Source organism: Schistocerca serialis, chromosome 4 (assembly GCF_023864345.2).
Source record: "Schistocerca serialis cubense isolate TAMUIC-IGC-003099 chromosome 4, iqSchSeri2.2, whole genome shotgun sequence".
NCBI classification, from domain to species: domain Eukaryota; kingdom Metazoa; phylum Arthropoda; class Insecta; order Orthoptera; family Acrididae; genus Schistocerca; species Schistocerca serialis.
Window position 1 is genome coordinate 804,669,285 of NC_064641.1, and position 21,268 is coordinate 804,690,552.

Genomic DNA, 21,268 nt, shown 5'->3' on the forward strand with positions numbered 1-21,268 from the left:
CTCCGCAGCAGAGTGAAAATCTCATTCTGGAATAAAGTTTTAACTAGTAGCCTGCTACGGAAACCTTGGAAAGTAAATTCAAGTCATCTACAAACAACACAACTAACACTGTCTATACAGCAGCAGTAATCTTTCTCGTAGGTATTTGAGATATGGCTTCTGTATATGTACACTCAGGTACACGTTCGTCGCATGTGAAGTTTTAGGCGATCTATCACTGTTTTCACATTGTGCCTAGAGGTACAGGGATTAACGTAATGATGCGAATGTTTCATAGTTCTAATGAAAAATGAAAGAGATACACTGCCAAGTAATTGAGAATAATTTCATCAATTGCATAGCTAATTATTATGAGCACATGGTAATCGATTCCGTCATATACGAGGGGCGTTTGAAAAGTCCGTGCAAAAATAAAAACTTTTTTCGTGTTAGGGGTAAACCTTTTTTATTTGCGACATAGACTGCTTTTAGACTTTTACACTTCGTCCAACGCTGTTCTAGTTTGTTGATCCATTCCGAATAATAGAAATTGTCCAAGTTTGCAAAATAGCTGTTAGTTGCTGCTATCACATCCTCGTTTGAATAAAATATTTGTCCCGCCAGCAATTTCTTCAAATTGGGGAACAAATAGTAGTCCGAGGGAGCCAGGTGTGGACAATAGGGGGGATGTGAAACGAGATGGGATCCTATTTCCATTAATTTAGCGACCACAACTGCTGAGGTGTGTGCTGGTGCATTGTCTTGATGGAAAAGGACTATTTTGCGGTCCTATCGCCGGCTTTTTTCTTGCACCTCGGTTTTCAAACGGTCCAGTAACGATGAATAATATGTACCTGTAATAGTTTTACACTTTTCTAGATAGTCGATGAGGATTATCCCTTCCGAATCCCAAAAGACAGTCGCCATAGCCTTTCCGACAAAAGGAATGGTCTTCGCCTTGTTTGGTGCAGATTCTCCCTTGGTAACCCCTTGTTTGATTGTCCTTTGCTCTCAGGAGTATAGTAATGTATCCATGTTTCATCCACAGTGACGAAACGTCGCCTAAAGTCCTGCGGATTCTTCCTGAACGGTTGCAAACCATCCTTGCAACACTTCACACGATTTCGTTTTTGGTCAAGCGTGAGCAATCGTGGAACCCACCCTGCGGATAGCTTTCTCATGTCCAAATGTTTATGCAAAATATTATGTACCCGTTCATTCGAGATGCCCATAGCACTAGCAATCTCAGGTACCCTAACTCTTCTGTCATCCATCACCATATCATGGATTTTATCTAAGATTTCTGGAGTCATAACCTCTACAGGGCGTCCAGAACGTTCAGCAGCACTTGTGCCCATATGGCCACTCCGAAAACCACCTATAAACGGTTCTAATCGAAGGTGCAGAGTCACCGTAATGTTTATCAAGCTTCTCTTTAGGCTCCTGAGGCGTTTTGCCTTTCATAAAGTAATGTTTGATCACCTCACGAAATTCCTTTTCGTCCATTTTTTGACAACCACTCGACTTCCTTGATTCACACGAATGCCAAACACAAAGAAATTGACCAATATGGCTGAAACTTCGTGTGCGTTCTTTCCATAGATGCTACTAACTAAACATGTGCTCGACATGAGCCGTTGGTGCCACCTCTCAGAAATTGCACGGACTTTTCCAACGCCCCTCGTACTGCGAAGAGATAGTGAGGACTTGAGAGTAGTTTCTGTTTATTTGATAAAAAGGTAGAAGGTGCAAGAACGTTCAGTCAAGTCATTAGAGAATAATTAGCGGCGTTTTAGCAAATCCATTGATTATACTCTGCATACCGTGTGTCCAGCACAGTTACGATACACCTTGTCCCGAGGCCCACGAAAAAAACAGTCTGCGGCGCGAACGTCACAACACGTGACACTGCAGGTCTTACTAGTGCAGGCAGCCGTCTCCGGCGGGGATCGAGTGACTATTTTAGACGAGTTTAATAATTCCCAACTGCTTGTTTAAACGCATGCAAGTTCTCAATAGCACACGACAAAATTAAAACCTTTAGTGGGTACATTTTCAGCTAAATATTGATTTTCCAAGGGCCTTGCACGGAGCCGAGCGTTCGCCTAGGAGCCGACTAGTGTGACGTCACATGTTCGTTGCAGGACCCGTATTTCTCTTTGGCACCGCCTTCTCCAAATATTCGCGAAATTAACAAAAAGAACTGCCAACACGAATCTTTACGTTGTTGGCACAGTTTAGACACAGACGTAGGACAAGAGTATCACTATGACGCCGTGCACAACACTCACCTGATGCCTCCCCTCGAGGTTCCGTAGTTTAGAGTGACGTCACCGTGCCTCCAGGTAACAGCCTGTCTGCGGCGCGCTACGCACGACAGCTGGATGGTGCTGTTGGGCTCGTAGTACTTGTCGCTCAGCGGTCGGCCGCGCTCGTCCACGATCTCCACCTCGGGTGCTGCCAACAGCAGTACAGAAACACGTTTAGCACGCTTCAGATTCTTCCGAGTTCACTTTGTTGTAAATGTTTACCTCCACCTTCCAGGTTCACCTTGCAAGACAACGTTTAGCTCCGTTATACGTCATATCGAATCTAGCAACTAAAATGTACAATCACGAAATAATAAATTCCGATTACACTCAAATGATTATTGCCAAATCACTCGGAATTTGACATTTTCGCCCGCATCTCGTGGTCGTGCGGTAGCGTTCTCGCTTCCCACGCCAGGGTTCCCGGGCTCGATTCCCGGCGGGGTCAGGGATTTTCTCTGCCTCGTGATGGCTGGGTGTTGTGTGATGTCCTTAGGTTAGTTAGGTTTAAGTAGTTCTTAGTTCTAGGGGACTGATGACCTAAGATGTTAAGTCCCATAGTGCTCAGAGCCATTTGAACCATTTTTTTTGGCATTTTCACATCCGTATAACTGAATATATAGTTCTCCTTTTTATAAAAGTCTTAATACCTTTACAACGGAATAAAGGGAGTGTTGGCAGTAGCTGTAATGATGCCCTTCAGGCTAACATTATTTGATATATGGAAATTAATTCTCAGAGTTTTAAGGGACAAGGAAATGTGAAAGAAATGGAATGAAATGAGCGAATGACATCGTTGGCCGGTAGGCCCCTAGTCGGGGAAGTTCGGCCGCCATTGCAAGTCTTATTTTATTCAACGCCACATTGGGCGACTTGCATGCCGGTGATGAGGATGAAACGATGATGAGGACAACAACCAGTCCCCGAGCGGAAAAAATCTCCAACCCGACCGCGAATCGAACCCGGGCCCGCTTGCATGTGAGGCGAACACGTTACCACATTTTTTTTTTTTTTAGTAATCTCATTTTGCTAGTTTTTATTCGTTGTATCTGCTCGGAGCGGACGTCGCTAGCCACCCGTTTCAGTTCGTCGTTGATCCATTAATTCAGTTTTTTTTATTACAGAGGGCAGCTAACCCTCTGACCGAACACGCTGAGTTACCGTGCCGGCACCACCCAGCTAAGCAGGCAGACTGAGAAATGGAAGAAAAATGAAATGTGAAACTGCCTCCTAAGACATTGTTGATTGTGTTGTGAAGTGAAAATGCCTCTTCCGCTTATGACAGAGGGTGTAACGCGTAATCTGTGATGCGAGGGTAACTAACATACAAAACCTACGTAAGAGGTATGGGAAAAAATGTAATGGTGGGACGGTTGCGTGATTCGACAATGAGCTGAGGTGCTTCCCTGGAGCCCTTGTGCATCGACTTCGAAGGAAGTAGGACTGGTAGATGTCACAACAGAGCTTTGGATTAGCGCTGCTAACCTGTTACAGTAGTCTTCCTATAAAATACACAGTATATGAAAATGAGTGTGGGTGGGTAAAGCTTTTTATAAGCAAGACAGCGGCTCAGGTGTGTGGGAGTAATGAAGGTACACCGTGGTTTGGCTTCTTGTGTCTTGAGAAGATTTATATTTTTGAGGGACATCAAAAGCATTAGATTGTAACGGCCTTGCCGCAGTGGATACGCCGGTTCCCGTCAGATCACCGAAGTTAAGAGCTGTCGGACGTGGCCGGCATGCGCTGTTGCCATTTTTCGGGGTACACTCAGCCTCGTGATGCCAATTGAGGAGCTATTCGACTAAATAGTAGCGGCTCCAGTCAAAGAAAAGCATAGTAACGACCGGGAGAGCGGTGTGCTGACCACACGCCTCTCCTGTCTGCATCCTTATCTGAGGATAACACGGCTGTCGGATGGTCCCCATGGGCCACTTGTGGTCTGAAGACGGAGTGCTGAGTGCAAGCATTTTGATAAGACCGTAGTATGAGGCAGTTAAAGTATGCTATACGTTTTTTTAGGAGATGTAAATATTGAAATATTAGGCAGTGGATGCTATGGCTACTGTCTGAACTGTGATAGGATTTTTATGTTTTGCTACTGGTATCAAAATTAAAGTCCTAAGTTAGTGGTAACCATAGGACGGTATGAAAGAGCGAGCGAAGATTGAGGAAGAATACAGGAGAAGATGAGTGGAAGAACATTGCGTGCAGTATGGTGATACCAGTTTTAATTAACGAAAAATTTTCGAGTGGTAAATCTAGTTGAAAATTGACAGATATTTGTCTGGGATCAGGTACGCCATCCGCTTAAAAAACGAACATCAAGACAGCTGAGTGAATGATTTGTGATGATCGTTGTGCTGGAGCTGATGTTATTGGGTATGAGCTGAACGTTATCCACGGTTCAGAATCTGAAATCCTACATGAATATTTAAACTATCGCAAAGTTTAAGCTCGTTAAGCAGCAAATCAAGCAAAACACATACACCAAGTGGAACGTTTAGAAATACCGAAAATGCATTTGAAGTTTTTTGAAACGGAAGGAGAAGACTGTCTCAGTTACGTAACCACCGATAAGACGTGGGTCCATCACTACGGGTCTGTCACTAGGAAATGACAAGAGTATGCTGTGAAACAATACATCTTCGCTCACAGTAAAAAATTCCAAACAACGCTTTTACAAGAAAGTTATTATTAATAGTGTTTTGGGTTGCGAAATGTCCACATCTGTTTCATCACGCTTCCAATGATCAAACATTGCACAATGACATCTACAGTGGAGTGCTAAGAGATGCCAGGAGTAATACCTTTATTTGCATCAACACAAATGTTTCCCTTTTTAAGTCAATATTAAGGCAACTATATTTAATACATAGTAAAGTATTAAAACGACGGTCCCTGTACAACTAAACTAGTAGTATGTGTTAGGAGAGTTTATACTGCAGTTGATGGTATATGTAAACATTTTATAGATTAAGCTTTCCATGTTTATCGTGTGTCTATTAATAATCGATATACTTGCCCTAAAAACTAATGTCGTAGGTCCGATGAGGGATACATTACAGCAAATTGTTTCCAAACGGGCTTGTGCGTCTGTACGCACAGTAGATTAGGGCTGAAACTGGTTTGGTGTTCATCAATTTTCTGTTCATGTTGTGGCCGTGATCTTTGGAGGAGATAAACTGAGAAACAATGAATGCACTGGGTGAATATACACTGCCTGACTGAAAAAGTTCTGCACTCAGAACGGGAGGAAGAAACGAAATGATATGGTATTGACGTTATTTCAGTAATTAAAAAATCTAGATAATGTACAAAGAACTTGGCTGTGTGAGGCCACACATCAGTATGACGTTGCAACCCCTTTGGTGTGGCTGCATGCGCTAATTCGGTTGGGCAGGGTGTCATTAGGCAAATGGAACCTGAAACAAGCTGGCCTACAACTTTGAATAACTACTTTTTGACATTCCAGATTGACGTCTGAACTGGTCCAATACATGTTCTATAGCGGGACTCATACATGTTCTATGGATCTTGATACCATAGGGAGTACCTCAACATCATGAATACATCATACGTTTGTTTGCATGATCATCTTCCGCAGCAGCTGTTAAAATCAGTTACTATTCCTTATCCATCTTGAGCTTACTGCAGTTTAATTAAAGAGAATTACACCAGATGCGTTTCGCTTTTATTTGTAAAGCATCTTCCGTGGTTATTCTTCTAATTGGATACATGCATTTGTTCATTTTGGTTGTTTTAGGCTGAAACCAGCGTTTTGTGTATAAAGCTGGTGTGCAAGTTATTTACGGTATTTCTTGACATATTCTACTTATACCATATTTGCTAGCAGAGGTTTGCGTCGAAGGACTTCGCTTCATATATGCACTTGGAAGTTTTTGCCATTCTGCACTATTTATTGCGCTGGATTCACTTCAGTTTTACAAACTGTTTTTCACTCTTTACATCAACAGTTTTTATGTCTGTTCGTTTGTTTCGTTCACATTGTTTTTGTGAGTGTTGCCAACCTTTGAAACTACTTTTGTGTGTGTGTGTGTGTGTGTGTGTGTGTGTGTGTGTGTGTGTGTGTAAATGGGTGACATTGTCTTGTACGTTAGGTAGAGATGTAATGAGAGGAGGGGGTTGAGGTTGTTTGCAATTATTTTTTTTTTTGGGGGGGGGGGGTTATTGCCTGGATGGTGATTTCTGTGGTGATGTTAACGGCAGCCTACGCCTGAGACGGGGATTCTTTAATCTGGCTGCCGATTGTCGTAGAATGTTGCAGGAAGTCCATTACGTCAGCTTGGATGGCAGGAGCAGATGTGAAGGTGTCACGATGTGCTTGCTACACAATACAGCTGCCATCACTTGTTTTGATAAGGCATAGTCGACCGAAACCTTGAGGATGAGTACACCTGCCCTCTTTAATCACATGGGGCGAATGCATCATAAATTTGCATATTGTACGATTCGACCAACCGATTAAATGGAGAGACACAATGAGGCCCCTTTCAAACTTTAGATACTGACAACGCTGTTTCTCACGAGTACGTGACCACTCCGTGTTCTTGATAGTTGTCAGTAGACGTCTGATTCTGCTCGCGTCCATTACATTAATATAGCCTACCAAGAGTGGTAATAACACTAAATATGAACAACACTAACGAACTCTGGTGGCCAATCTGTCACAGAGAACAGATCTCTAATCACTTACATACTCTCCCTGTACTACCTTACATTGACTTCCGATCATGCATTTCGGGTGCGTCACTTTTTCTCTCAGACGGTATAATTTTTTAAGATTAAACTTTGCAATAAAAAGAGACTAGTTTACAAGAAAGATATGATAGCGATGTTAAGTTTGCCGAAGTTCGTAATGTGAATGGCACGACAAACCAAGCAATCTAACATACGATATAATTTGATGACTCTTATCTTACCAGATCCGAGTTCTCTTCCGGTAGAACATTATTGACTGATTTCACGTTATTATTTTTAGTTCATCTGCAAATCCTTTTAAACTTCTCAGTTACAATATCATCTCACATTTGTCTCGTATTCTAGTATTTACTAACTTACTGCCGTTTTACGATCAGCTGATAGGAAGGAACGAGAAGTCTTGTTTTAATTTTTTAAAATTTAGTGCAGATCACTGTTTTCTCAACATGCTCTACCACTCTTGGCAGTCGTAGGATGTTTTACCTTATGAACAGCTATTACTTCAGGTACCTTTCGCGCTGCCACACAGGGCAGTCACCTCTCCTTGAAACAGTAGTGTGGTGCCTGTGCTACGTGTCACGCCCAGCTATCGATCGGAGGGCCGCTATAGCCGCCGTGGAATGCCGCACAAAAGCTACGCATTCTTCCCTACGGATTACCAAAGCCTCCAAGTCCTGCAAGAATCCTTTGTCTCACGCTCTGCCAAGGGCTTCTGGAACTGCAGGCTGGCTCTTGGGTGTCCGCTGTAGTATAAAAACGTATTCGCGAATGTAGAAAATTCATTGTACCATTGGTCTCTCATAAACGTCGTTTGGCTAGCGTACTTTTTTTATCAATATACCTCGTGCGTAAGGAGTTACTACTGCTAATACTACATCAAGTTATAGTTTCACTGGTGGATTACTATTTCTGCTAATGTAGAGCACATACACTTTCTGGACATTAATATGCGAAGTGTTCATCCTTGGCGGCTAGAAGTCTGTTGTTCGACTATTGCATGTATTAAACCGGAGGCCTAGAAACGACAGAGAGGCTTCGTCCCGCCATAGACCTCAGTGCTTCTCAGCCCCAAAACAGGCCACCCAGTACCCCCCGCCCCGGGAAACGTCTCATACCAGGCGAGTTTAACCCTAAATGTGGTAGATTAATGTTGGTGTACACGTAAGTGGAAATGGTATTCGTGCAGCAGTCGCTGACACAGTGTAACTGAGCCGGAATAAGGCGAACCAGCCCGCATTCGCCGAGGTAGATGGAAAACCGTCTTAAAAACCATCCACAGGCTGCCTGGTATACCGGACCTCGACAGTAATCCGCCAGGAGGATTCGTGCAGGGAACCGGCACGCCTTCCCACTCGGGAAACTGCTGATGCATAGTAGTTGTGCTAACTGGACTGCTAGTACAATTTCGGAACTCAGGAGTGATGTCTTCTGCTGATTTCGTGCGATTTATTGCGAGTTTCTGCTTCACAGCCATATTACCAACAGTCGACTTGGGCAGCTTTAGAAGGGTTGAAATGTCCCTGGTGGACAGTGACTAGTGACCGAAATGTTATGAAGTTACTGCTTCTCTCCTGACATCACCACACACCCTATTTTCTTTTATACTAAGGGGTTCGCGTCCTGTGACATTTGCAGATGAATTCCGCATTACATAAGGGTGTCTGCATACTTTTGAACACGTGGTATAAGATTGCTTTCAATTAGGCTTCAACATAGTGCACAAGAGCTAGCAGATATCATCATTCGATGTACTAATTCATCAGGAAACAAAGGACGATATTGCCTTACCGTTGTCCCGAAATGAACCCCTTACAGGTCTTACTGAATTACTACAGCTCGCCATTTGCAAAATGTTCGTTCACTGACAGAAACGAAAGTGCTACTCGATGAACCAGCAGTATGATGTTTATTAAACTTTGTGGACATGCTCATCATACAACGGTTTTTAGGTGATTAAATTTTCATTCTAGTCACAATTGATGTCCATTAGCAACAGAAGTATGATTTGTGATTTCGACATGACATTAAAAAGCTCTTCCAGTTGTTGTGGCATGGTTGGAAACAGACTGCCAATGCCATCTTTGCGTTTTTCTTCTCGTACTTGGAACACATATTGTGTTCGTTCACGAATATTGCCAGCTGCTATCAAAGCAATTAGGGGAAAGGCCAGGCCAGTCACTATAGTGTTAGGTCTTGTGTTATCCTTCCAGAAAATGCCATTTGGTACCCTGATCATGACTTTGACAACAAGGTTAACGATTCTTCTCATATGCTGGCGAGCGTTCAGCCATCAAATGAGTCCTGTTGTCATGTCCAATGTTCCAATAAGTAATAGAACAAAGTTCATTTCATTGCAGTCTTCGCTTTTGCCAAATTCATTCAAGATGGCAGCTATTCTTAGGTGGTCCCCCGCCCCACCTCCTTTCTATGGAGGGGGAGGTAGATGTGGCGACATCACATTGTTGACATCACTACCTGAACCCCTCCCTCCTCCCTCAATTCCCCTCCCCTCGAAAACTTCCCCCCCCCCACCCCCACTTAGGAATTGGCGAAAAAAATAAACAATCTGCGCTGAGCAGTTGGAGAGGAAGGCCGTAAAGTATTATCTCTATTTATTTTATTTATTTATTTTTTATGAGAAATGTGTTCAATTGATGGAATGTTTGTGTTGGACAGAGAGAAGTTTAATAAGTGTATTACCTGGAAGCATACGGTTGAGGACTGCGCCCATATCCCCCTATATTGGGAATGGAAGGATGTGATAACTGACGAGTGGAGGGGAAATAGTTTCAGCAAGTAATGATGGTGCAATTGGATCGAGTGAAAATGCATTTTACACCCCAGAGAGACTACTGCCTGTGCTGGGATTGTTCGTGTTTTTTGAAATGGCCAGTCAGTACACAGTGCAGAAAGCAACTGTGTCGTATTCCACTACCCAGTACCGCTGACTGAATGAGCCAGATGTGCTTGCTTTGGTGTACGGGGCTTGACTGTGCTAGTTCACAGAGGACACATGAAACAGATTTTGTTCCACCTGGAGCCAATAGTAATGTGACATTCCCCCCTTCCCCTCCCCCACTTGTGAACTGCTGGGAGAAGCTCAGTACGCATTGAGGCGTTGGTGAGGAAGGTGTATGTGTGTGTGTGTGTGTGTGTGTGTGTGTGTGTATGTATGTGTGTGTGTGTGTGTGTGTGTGTGTGTGTGTGTGTGTGTGTGCGCGTGCACAATGTGTGCAATTGATGAGATACGGGCATCAAGCAGAGAGGAGTTTAATAACCATATTACATGTAAACTTCAAGTCAAATTTGTCACCATAAATTGACACTTAATAATAGAGGAGCGTAAAAATAATATTTTTCGCCAAATGCCTTCTCTGAAATGGCTAGTCAACTTGCCTCTTCCACTGCACAAGAGGCGATTGCCACCAATCCAGCGGGTATGTAATAACATTCAGATTTGCTACATTTCTGCAGTGGGCAGGACACCAACATTTGTAATATACTGGACTAATAATGAGTCTCAATGCAGCCAAATGGTCAGGTCTGCAGCGGTCTGTCCTCTTCCACAGCCCCAGACCGATTGGCCTAGTTGACAATGCCGCTACCAGAGCGTGCTCGAGATTGTGACATGAATGGTGAAAAGCTGGTGGGAACAAATGGCAATGCCGCATACGTTCACTTGATCATGACGTCAGGGGAATACAAGACATATGCCGTCTCAGTCGAAGCACCATGAGGTGTCAACAGCAACCGAGGTCATCAGACTGATCGAACCATGTGGCACTGAAGTACAGTGGAACCTCGCTAATCCGTCCGCTACGGGACCGGAAGCATAATCGGAACCCAAAAGATGTCTGAGTGTCAGAGGAACACTTTGATTGACCGATAAAATCGGAATATAGTGCAATACAACTTTAATTTTCAACTGTGAATACTATCTCAAATATTGTTCCATGTAACAAAAGTAATAAAACGAAACGAAAACGTTCATATCTTAAAAACCTTACATCAAAATGTGATGTACAGTAGTGCCTGTACTGTAAAGTACCTATGTATCGTGCGGTAATATATTGTTACTATGGGTGAAAATTTAGCATATGTATATACTTTACCACAGGATTGCATTGAAACGAAGCTGGTTTACATTTAACTCTTTAAAACTCGACAAATAATGACGTAGGAAATGTTCTGTTCTTAAGCAAGACGAAAAAAGTCTGTAATGTTATTTTGCTTAGCAGACGACAACCTTGATATCGACCCGAGGCTTCGCCATTTCCTAATCCGCACGACGTCTTTTGGGGTAAATATAGAGCTTTGATCAATGTATTGAAGGGAAATATCAAATGCATTTGTACCATCTGTATGTGATACTCGAGCCGCAGAGTCCTTGTCTTCGTTGTGGGCATCATTTTTCTCGTCCTAATCGGTTGTTCAAGTTGCAGCGTCAGTGAGTTGGTCGTCGGTTAGTTCTGCTTCCGTTATGAACTCAATACTAGCTGTACTGATCCTGTTACATACGTCACTTGTTTCAACGTCCGGTTGTAAAGACAGCGTCACATGTTTACGTTTCGTTGGTACAATAATTTAGTTTTTTACACGCTTTAGAATGTAAGAGAAACACTGTCACTAATTTATGAAACAAGTGCGTTCACAATAACACCCATTGATTCAGTCAGAAACAAACAATTTCGTACTAAAACTAATCAAACTCTCGCACATGGCAATGATCAACTGCCTACCGACCCACATCGCTGACGATGAGTCATGGACAAGTCCAGATCTAACTGTAGCAAAGGCCCATGTGCGTAAACAAAAACACCGAAAGTAGGCTGGTGAAACTTGGCGGAACGTCGGACCATCCGAGATCGGAATAGCGAGGTTCTACTGTACACCAGTGTTGCGGGGAACTATGAGTGAGAGGTCAGACTGGATAAAACTACGCAGTTATGGGTGACTGCGACCTACTAACATTTAGGCAAACTAAGATATTTTATTTATGAAATATTAATTACTAATCTACTTTCGCCGTAAAAGAATGCTAGGGGGAGACTAGGTATTTGAATCTTTGCTGCTACTGTGCCACTGTGGACTGAACTGTTTATGTACGGAAACAATTGACAATTATTACTCTGCTGACAACATATGAGTAGCTCTGATGTTACACGAAGTATATTAAATGTTTCTGTTGCACGACGACCAAGTCAGTAGGCGTTAGGATGTAACCGAGAGCTGTTCTCTGTGTTGCCATTGCTTTCTTGTTTCAGTATTTTTTTTGAAGCCATATGTATCAAATTGTGTCACTGTGAATTATTTTACAGTGTTTGTCAATCAATGCAGCGTAATGATATTCGGGAATTTATTTAAAGTAGATTGTTGTTGTTGTTGTGGTCTTCAGTCCTGAGACTGGTTTGATGCAGCTCTCCATGCTACTCTATCCTGTGCAAGTTCCTTCACCTCCCAGTACCTACTGCAACCTACATCCTTCTGAATCTGCTTAGCGTATTCATCTCTTGGTCTCCCTCTACGATTTTTACCCTCCACGCTGCCTTCCAATACTAAAATCGTGATCCCTTGATGCCTCAGAATATGTCCTATCAACCGATCCCTTCTTCTAGTCAAGTTGTGCCACAAACTTCTCTTCTCCCCAATCCTATTCAATACTTCCTCATTAGTTATGTGATCTACCCATCTAATCTTCAGCATTCTTCTGTAGCACCACATTTCGAAATCTTCTATTCTCTTCTTGTCCATACTATTTATCGTCCATGTTTCACTTCCATACATGGCTACACTCCATACAAATATTTTCAGAAACGATTTCCTGACACTTAAATCAATACTCGATGTTAATAAATTTCTCTTCCTTAGAAATGCTTTCCTTGCCATTGCCAGTCTACATTTTATATCCTCTCTACTTCGACCATCATCAGTTATTTTGCTCCCAAATAGCAAAACTCCCTTACTACTTTAAGTGTCTCATTTCTTAATCTAATTCTCTCAGCATCGCCTAACTTAATTCGACTATATTCCATTATCCTCGTTTTGCTTTTGTTGATGTTCATCTTATATCCTCCTGTCCATTCCGTTCAACTGCTCTTCCAAGTCCTTTGGTGTGTCTGACAGAATTACAATGTCATCGGCAAACCTCAAAGTTTTTATTTCTTTTCCATAGATTTTAATACCTACTCCGAATTTTTCTTTTGTTTCTTTCACTGCTTGCTCAATATAGAGATTGAATAACATCGGGGACAGGCTACAACCGTGTCTCACTCCCTTTCCCAACCACTGCTGCCCTTTGATGCCCCTGACTCTTATAACTGCCATCTGGTATCTGTACAAATTGTAAATAGCTTTTCCCTCCCTGTATTTTACCCCTGCCACCTTCAGAATTTGAATGAGAATATTCCAGTCAACATTGTCAAAAACTGTCTCTAAGTCTATAAATGCTAGAAACGTAGGTTTGCCTTTCCTTAATCTAGCTTCTAAGATAAGTCGTAGGGTCAGTATTGCCTCACGTGTTCCGATATTTCTACGGAATCCAAACTGATGTTCCCTGGGGTCGGCTTCTACTAGTTTTTCCATTCGTCTGTAAAGAATTCGCGTTAGTATTTTGCAGCCGTGACTTATTCAACTGATAGTTCGGTAATTTTCACAACTGTCAACACCTGCTTTCTTTGGAATTGGAATTATTATATTCTTCTTAAAATCTGAGGGTATTTCGCCTGTTCATACATCTTGCTCACCAGATGGTAGAGTTTTGTCAGGACTGGCTCTCCCAAGGCTGTCAGTAGCTCTAATGGAATGTTGTCTACTCCCGGGGCTTTGTCTCCACTCAGGTCTTTCAGTGCTCTGTCAAACTCTTCACGCAGTATCATATCTCCCATTTCATCCTCATCTACATCCTCTTCCATCTCCAAATTATTGTCCTCAAGCACATCGCCCTTGTATAGACCCTCTATGTACTCCTTCCACCTTTCTGCTTTCCCTTCTTTGCTTAGAACTGGGTTTCCATCTGAGCTCTTGATATTCATACAAGTGGTTCTCTTTTCTCCAAAGGTCTCTTTAATTTTCCTGTAGGCAGTACCTATCTTACCCCTAGTGAGATAAGCCTCTACATCCTTACATTTGTCCTCTAGCCATCCCTGCTTAGCCATTTTGCACTTCCTGTCGATCTCATTTTTGAGACGTTTGTATTCCTTTTTGCCTGCTTCATTTACTGGATTTTCATATTTTCTCGTTTCATCAATTAAATTCAATATTTCTTCTGTTACCCAAGGATTTCGATTAGCCCTTGTCTTTTTACCTACTTGATCCTCTGCTGCCTTCACTACTTCATCCCTCAAAGCTACACATTCTTCTTCTACTGTATTTCTTTCCCCCATTCCTGTCAATTGTTCCCTTATGCTCTCCCTGAAACTCTCTACAACCTCTGGTTCTTTCAGTTTATGCAGGTCCCATTTCCTTAAATTCCCACTTTTTTTTAGATTAAGTACCTGAAATTTAATCCACAGCCACATTCTTCTCTGCATCTGTGAATGAATCCAGCACGTTACCATGAGTGGTGTTGCACTTTGCGGCACATTTTGAAAATTGTATGTTGGAGTATGTAGCAGTTGATACGTAAGTAAGGCATTGCTTCTTTACAGATACTATTCTTTAATCAACCTCTATAGCTCTTCAATCTGCTATGCTCAAACGTAGTTTGTGCCTGTTAGACTTCCGTAAAGTGGTTCCCCTGCAATTTTTCCACTGTAGCGGAAATGGGTGCATCAATTTCTCACTGCCATCTGACAAATGAGACTGTCATTTCACTTCCAGAGAGCATTCGGTTAGAGTCTGACAGCTAGCGGTAGACTTTGCATTGCTTTACAATATCTACGCTCTGCTTCTTTTTTTTAAATTTTTGTGAATAATTTTGTAATTTATCATAAAATTACAGTCACGGAAGCACCAGGTTCTGTGATTTAAATTTTTGGTAAGTAAACGTATTTATTCTTTAGCTTATTTCAAAACATTTGTCACCAATACGAAATTTTTGCGTCTACGTTCTGATGGATGGCAGCCATTTGGTTTTGAAAACCCCTGTTGTGGTAATATTGGTTTGAAATTAGTAGGCCAAAACCGTTTAGTACCCGATTTTACCTCACACCATATTTTCGGTACAAAAAGATCTGCTTTGCTTATTACTGTCACAGGATTGCCGTGGATTGCGAAACTTTATTTCTGTCTTGCAGAATATGGTGGTTACTCGACGGAAACAGGAAAGGAGACTGTGCTTCAACTTTTTTTCATTTGTTGAAAATGAAAAATCATTGTTTCATTTTTTCCATTCGCATCTGCAACAAATAACTTCCATACTTCGAGGTAAACTGTTTTGTAGAAGAATCTACGAGCTGCGATTACGGCTGACAACTCTCACAAGCCATGCGCTTCGTAGCTGGGAGCCAGTATTCGAATGGCGCGAATGTACCACGTATATTTTACATTGTTTTTAATACTGGCGCGCTGGTAATTATGTGTAACAGATGAAAACGTGTTTTCCCCAAGACATGAGCTGTTGGATGCTCATGTAGTCCATACGAATTGTTTTTCTCACTACGTAACTTAGGATTAAAACTTTTAAATTATTATCATTATTATTATTATTACTTTCTTATGACATTCACTGTAATTTCAGCTTTAAAATGCCCTGCATTTAAAAGCGAAAGAGTACAAAACAAATATGGCGAACACAAGACATGGTTCTGGCGATCAGCGATGTATTAGATGGGTCTAAGGGTTATTAAAAAAAAAAAAAAAAAAAAAAAAAAAAAAAAAAAAAAAAAAAAAAAAAAAAAAAAAGTATTTTACAATCGAGCAGAAAAATGACCTGAAAGAATACGTGCTGATAATGTTTGGTCTCACCTTGAGTTATTTATAGGGACTGGCCTTTGAGAGAGCAGAGGAAAACGGGATTAATCACCCATTCAATATAGAAAAGTAAAGGACAGAGAAGGACTGGCTATATGATTGGTAAATAGGCGTAAGTAAATCTCCATCTGCAGACCTCAGCCAACTTCACTGGCTCATGCAAAGGAATTCAACCAAACACCCGTTCAAACTTTTTATAATCTAAAGATTAGCACAAATTACTGTTACCAGTCGCATTTTTTATGATCTGCTTCAAACTCTAACGAGAAACAGAAAGTTCCTCCAAAAGCCATTTATGATGTTAATGAAATGGGAACTTCAACTGTCCTCCATGCGCTCTCAAGAGTACTGATCTTGTAGAGGAGCAACAAGTCGGTTCACTTTTATTAACAGAAAGAGACACATTGATCACTGTTGAAATCTACATGAAAGCTGTAGGTAATTTTTATGCCACTTATGTTTATTTCTCCTCACAAAATGTCGAACATGGTGGATAAACAAGGAAAGCTTGATTCACTGATTCGATAAATTTGCTGAATCCTCTAATCCAACGTCATAAAAAGCAGTTCTATGGTTCTCGATGTCCATGATTCTCATACCAAAAGCATTGAGCTGATTCGTCGAGAAAGAAAAACGTCATTCTCTTGTGTTTCCCTCCATACTCTATGCCAAGATTGCAACCACTGGACGCTACTGTCATGTCTCCTCTCTCTCTTACTAAGAGCATGGGCTAGAAAATGAATGATCGGCCACCCTGGGACAAAGGTAACTATTTATCAAGTGACAAAACTCTTTGGGAGCTCATTTGGTAGAGCAGGTGGGATGGAAACGGCCATCAAAGATTTTAAAAGAACCGAAATTTTTTCATTCTACCAATATGCTATCGCAGACCATTTACACGCGACTGCCTAAACAACAAAACGCCTAGGTCTAAACATCCACAAGTGTCTGCAGCAACGGTATCATACCAGATCCCACCCTCAACGACAGAGACAGACGGGTCTGGTGATTAACTTTCAACATTCTGAGAACTCTCAACACCACCAACAGGCCCATGTATTCCTTCAGCAGATGGCGGCCTCAGAATTAACTTCGTCACTGTTTTTAGAATATTTCCAGTGGTACTGCAACCATACCCATGCGAAGAGGAAAGTAAAAAGAAAGAGAGGTGAAACAGTGACTCTTACAGCAACAACTTAAAAAGAAATTGAATAAGAAGAAACTCTCGAGATGTAGGAAATAGCATGAAAAATCCTTGAGCCATCAACTGTTTCTAAAATTAAAAGAGAGGAAAATAACCAGAAGAAAAAGTAACAGGAGGCGAGTTCTCCGTCTGAATGAAGGAGATTTCACTATATATCTTGAACGTATTGCCTGAGAAAGTCGGATACAGTGCAGCGAGTGCATCCAAAGGGTACACGAAGATTGCGATGTGTCTGAGTGTAAAGGACAGTTTGAACGCGAATTTTGAGTAATATCACTGCAAACATAAAAATGATAGACTGGAGGAAATTAGATTGTAAAGCAGAGTGTTGGCTCTGAGCACTATGGGACTCAACTGCTGAGGTCATTAGTCCCCTAGAACTTAGAACTAGTTAAACCTAACTAACCTAAGGACATCACAAACATCCATGCCCGAGGCAGGATTCGAACCTGCGACCGTAGCGGTCTTGCGGTTCCAGACTGCAGCGCCTTTAACCGCACGGCCACTTCGGCCGGCAAAGCAGAGTGTCTCACTTTTGATAATTTGTTTTATATACTAGCGTAGCACCCGTTGCTTCGCTATTGTTTAATTGAATTTTTACGTTGTTAACAACTTTTAACGCTGGTTAAGTTAAAAGAAGCATGGTCGTTTTCGAATGTACTTCTGAACAAAATGCGATTCTAGTAGCAGGAGTCCACTGTTTTTGTTCATCAATTCTTTTCTTTCTTGTGGAAGCACTTCCATAGAAACTTGCGTCTCGTAACTTACATTCCTTCATATCTAACCGAGAAGTGAAATATAAAATATATAAATAAATATTTTCTTAAAAATTTTAATTCTCTATTTCACCCCCTTAAGGGTTCCATTTCCGAAAGCAGCGAAACTTTTTTTGTTTCTAACAGAGAAGCCAAATACAATTTTTTATATATTTTGCTCCGAAACTGTTTTTTTTTTTTTTTTTTCATCTCACCGAGAAGCCAAATACCAGTCTTCATAGTTATAGCTTCAAATATACTTTGGAGTTCTTTAACAATGGTTTAGTCAAGGAAAAAATCTTTCACTCGCTGTTTCACCCTCAGAGGGCTTAAATTTCCAACCATTCTGAAACATGTATTTATTTACTTCTGACAAACCAAATACCAGTCTTCGTAGACCTACCTTCAAAAGTGCCTTAATAGCGACACATTTTCAAAAACTATTTCACCCCACATTTCACCCCGTTAAATGAATTCCTTCTTGTATATGAAGTCTTCACCGGTTGTCAGCCGAGTAGCATCGTCGTCTCGTAGCAACGTTTCGATGGAATGCGTCTCCATCATCTTCGCCTGAAGATGATGGAGACGCATTTCATCGAAACGTTGCTACTCGGATGACAACCCGTGAAGACTTCATATATGAAATTCGCCGAGAAAACCTGCACTCGCATATTCTTTCTTTTGTCTCAATTCCAAAAATTTCCTCCTGGAACGACGCCTACAGTATAAGATCAACACCCTCTCACCCTCTGCACATTTCAAGTTTCTATTCTTAGTGGTTTGGGCTGGACGATGATGATTCAGTGAGTGAGTGAGTCAGTCGGTCGGGACATTGTCCTTTACATACGGATACAGCACTTTACTTTAACATACTCATTCAAGAAATAATTAATAAACTGACAAGAGAAACTGAAAATTGTTGATTTTTTTTTCAACTATCCGATTTTGCCCAACCACTTTTCAGAATGAAAATTTTGCCGTACTCTACAGTTTGTTCTTTTGAGCGTATACGTTAATTTACGGAAATGGATTACATTTTGGTTGCCAACATATGTCTAAAGAGAATAGTTGCTAAACTGATAGTTTTATAATGCCCAGACTTTCGAAAATTTTAAAAAAGCTACTTTAGCCAGTTTTGCCTGATCTCCCCTCACTGTTGCCATGTACGTCAAGTTTATTACATTTGCTTATGTTAATGTATCTTGCATCAACATGTCTCGTGTAATATTAAAGACTTCTTGTGGAATAATGGAGAACTGATTACGCTCAAATTCTGCTTCACTTTCTTCAAGTTGATTTCATATTCAAGGCAAGTTAACGTCAGTGTTGTTTCCCGGGTTGAAAAGTACCTTAGCAGTTAACGATGTAGCGATACAGTAGTTGTGCGTTATCATAGAGACCTCTACCGCTGCACCATGTGTGATATTGTATATAGTAAACCTAATGAGCTGCATACTGTTTCGTTTGTTTTTACTTGTTACATATACGTCGCTGATGTCTGGCGAATGCTGACACCTATAATTTGTGCAGCAGGGGTTTAGCATGTCGCCCGATACAGTACGCAGTTCATTGACGGTAGTCTGCCGCAACAAGACGTCACAAGCTGTACCACACATGCTGTGGCGATTATGACCTTACAACGAAATAACTGAACGAAACGTCCCCCTAGAAAAAATATGAATTACTGTGCTGGTAAACTTCTGCGCTATTTGATACAAAGACAGCTGAGTAAAACTGAACGTTCTCACACAGTTCTCTCTTTGCTTATTCTGATCATCACTAAACTGGCACACAATATTTTTTTTAGCGCAACGAAATCTGACTTTCAATAGTTCCTACAAAAGGATGGCCCTAGTCAGGGCCTATACCTTCCATGAATCACTTACCTCACAAAAATCTGCGTTACTCAAACTACTCCAATACAGCGAGTGCCAATACTGCCAGCTAAATAAAAGATTCTAACTACTGAAGGCATTAACTACTGATGGGCATAGCAAATGAAAGATTTTGGTAGAGAACAAACAATGTATTTACCTTAATAATGTTCAAATGTCATATATACACTCCTGGAAATGGAAAAAAGAACACATTGACACCGGTGTGTCAGACCCACCATACTTGCTCCGGACACTGCGAGAGGGCTGTACAAGCAATGACCACACGCACGGCACAGCGGACACACCAGGAACCGCGGTGTTGGCCGTCGAATGGCGCTAGCTGCGCAGCATTTGTGCACCGCCGCCGTCAGTGTCAGCCAGTTTGCCGTGTCATACGGAGCTCTATCGCAGTCTTTAACACTGGTAGCATGCCGCGACAGCGTGGACGTGAACCGTATGTGCAGTTGACGGACTTTGAGCGAGGGCGTATAGTGGGCATGCGGGAGGCCGGGTGGACGTAACGCCGAATTGCTCAACACGTGGGGCGTGAGGTCTCCACAGTACATCGATGTTGTCGCCAGTGGTCGGCGGAAGGTGCACGTGCCCGTCGACCTGGGACCGGACCGCAGCGACGCACGGATGCACGCCAAGACCGTAGGAACCTACGCAGTGCCGTAGGGGACCGCACCGCCACTTCCCAGCAAATTAGGGACACTGTTGCTCCTGGGGTATCGGCGAGGACCATTCGCAACCGTCTCCATGAAGCTGGGCCACTGTCCCGCACACCGTTAGGCCGTCTTCCGCTCACGCCCCAATATCGTGCAGCCCGCCTCCAGTGGTGTCGCGACAGGCGTGAATGGAGGGACGAATGGAGACGTGTCGTCTTCAGCGATGAGAGTCGCTTCTGCCTTGGTGCCAATGATGGTCGTATGCGTGTTTGGCGCCGTGCAGGTGAGCGCCACAATCAGGACTGCATACGACCGAGGCACACAGGGCCAACACCCGGCATCATGGTGTGGGGAGCGATCTCCTACACTGGCCGTACACCACTGGTGATCGTCGAGGGGACACTGAATAGTGCACGGTACATCCAAACCGTCATCGAACCCATCGTTCTACCATTCCTAGACCGGCAAGGGAACTTGCTGTTCCAACAGGACAATGCGCGTCCGCATGTATCCCGTGCCACCCAACGTGCTCTAGAAGGTGTAAGTCAACTACCCTGGCCAGCAAGATCTCCGGATCTGTCCCCCATTGAGCATGTTTGGGACTGGATGAAGCGTCGTCTCACGCGGTCTGCACGTCCAGCACGAACGCTGGTCCAACTGAGGCGCCAGGTGGAAATGGTATGGCAAGCCGTTCCACAGGACTACATCCAGCATCTCTACGATCGTCTCCATGGGAGAATAGCAGCCTGCATTGCTGCGAAAGGTGGATATACACTGTACTAGTGCCGACATTGTGCATGCTCTGTTGCCTGTGTCTATGTGCCTGTGGTTCTGTCAGTGTGATCAT

The 21,268-nt window shown here is 42.4% G+C and overlaps 1 protein-coding gene across 1 annotated transcript in view; it reads right to left on the reverse strand.

Moving 5' to 3' along the window:
• LOC126474961 (uncharacterized) overlaps positions 1 to 21,268 on the reverse strand; it is a 442,827-nt gene that overhangs the window by 79,365 nt on the left and 342,194 nt on the right. Inside the window, exon 5 of the mRNA XM_050102486.1 lies at positions 2,271 to 2,436. Within this exon, the coding sequence (XP_049958443.1) occupies positions 2,271 to 2,436 (166 nt within the window). The remainder of the gene's footprint in view (positions 1 to 2,270; positions 2,437 to 21,268) is intronic.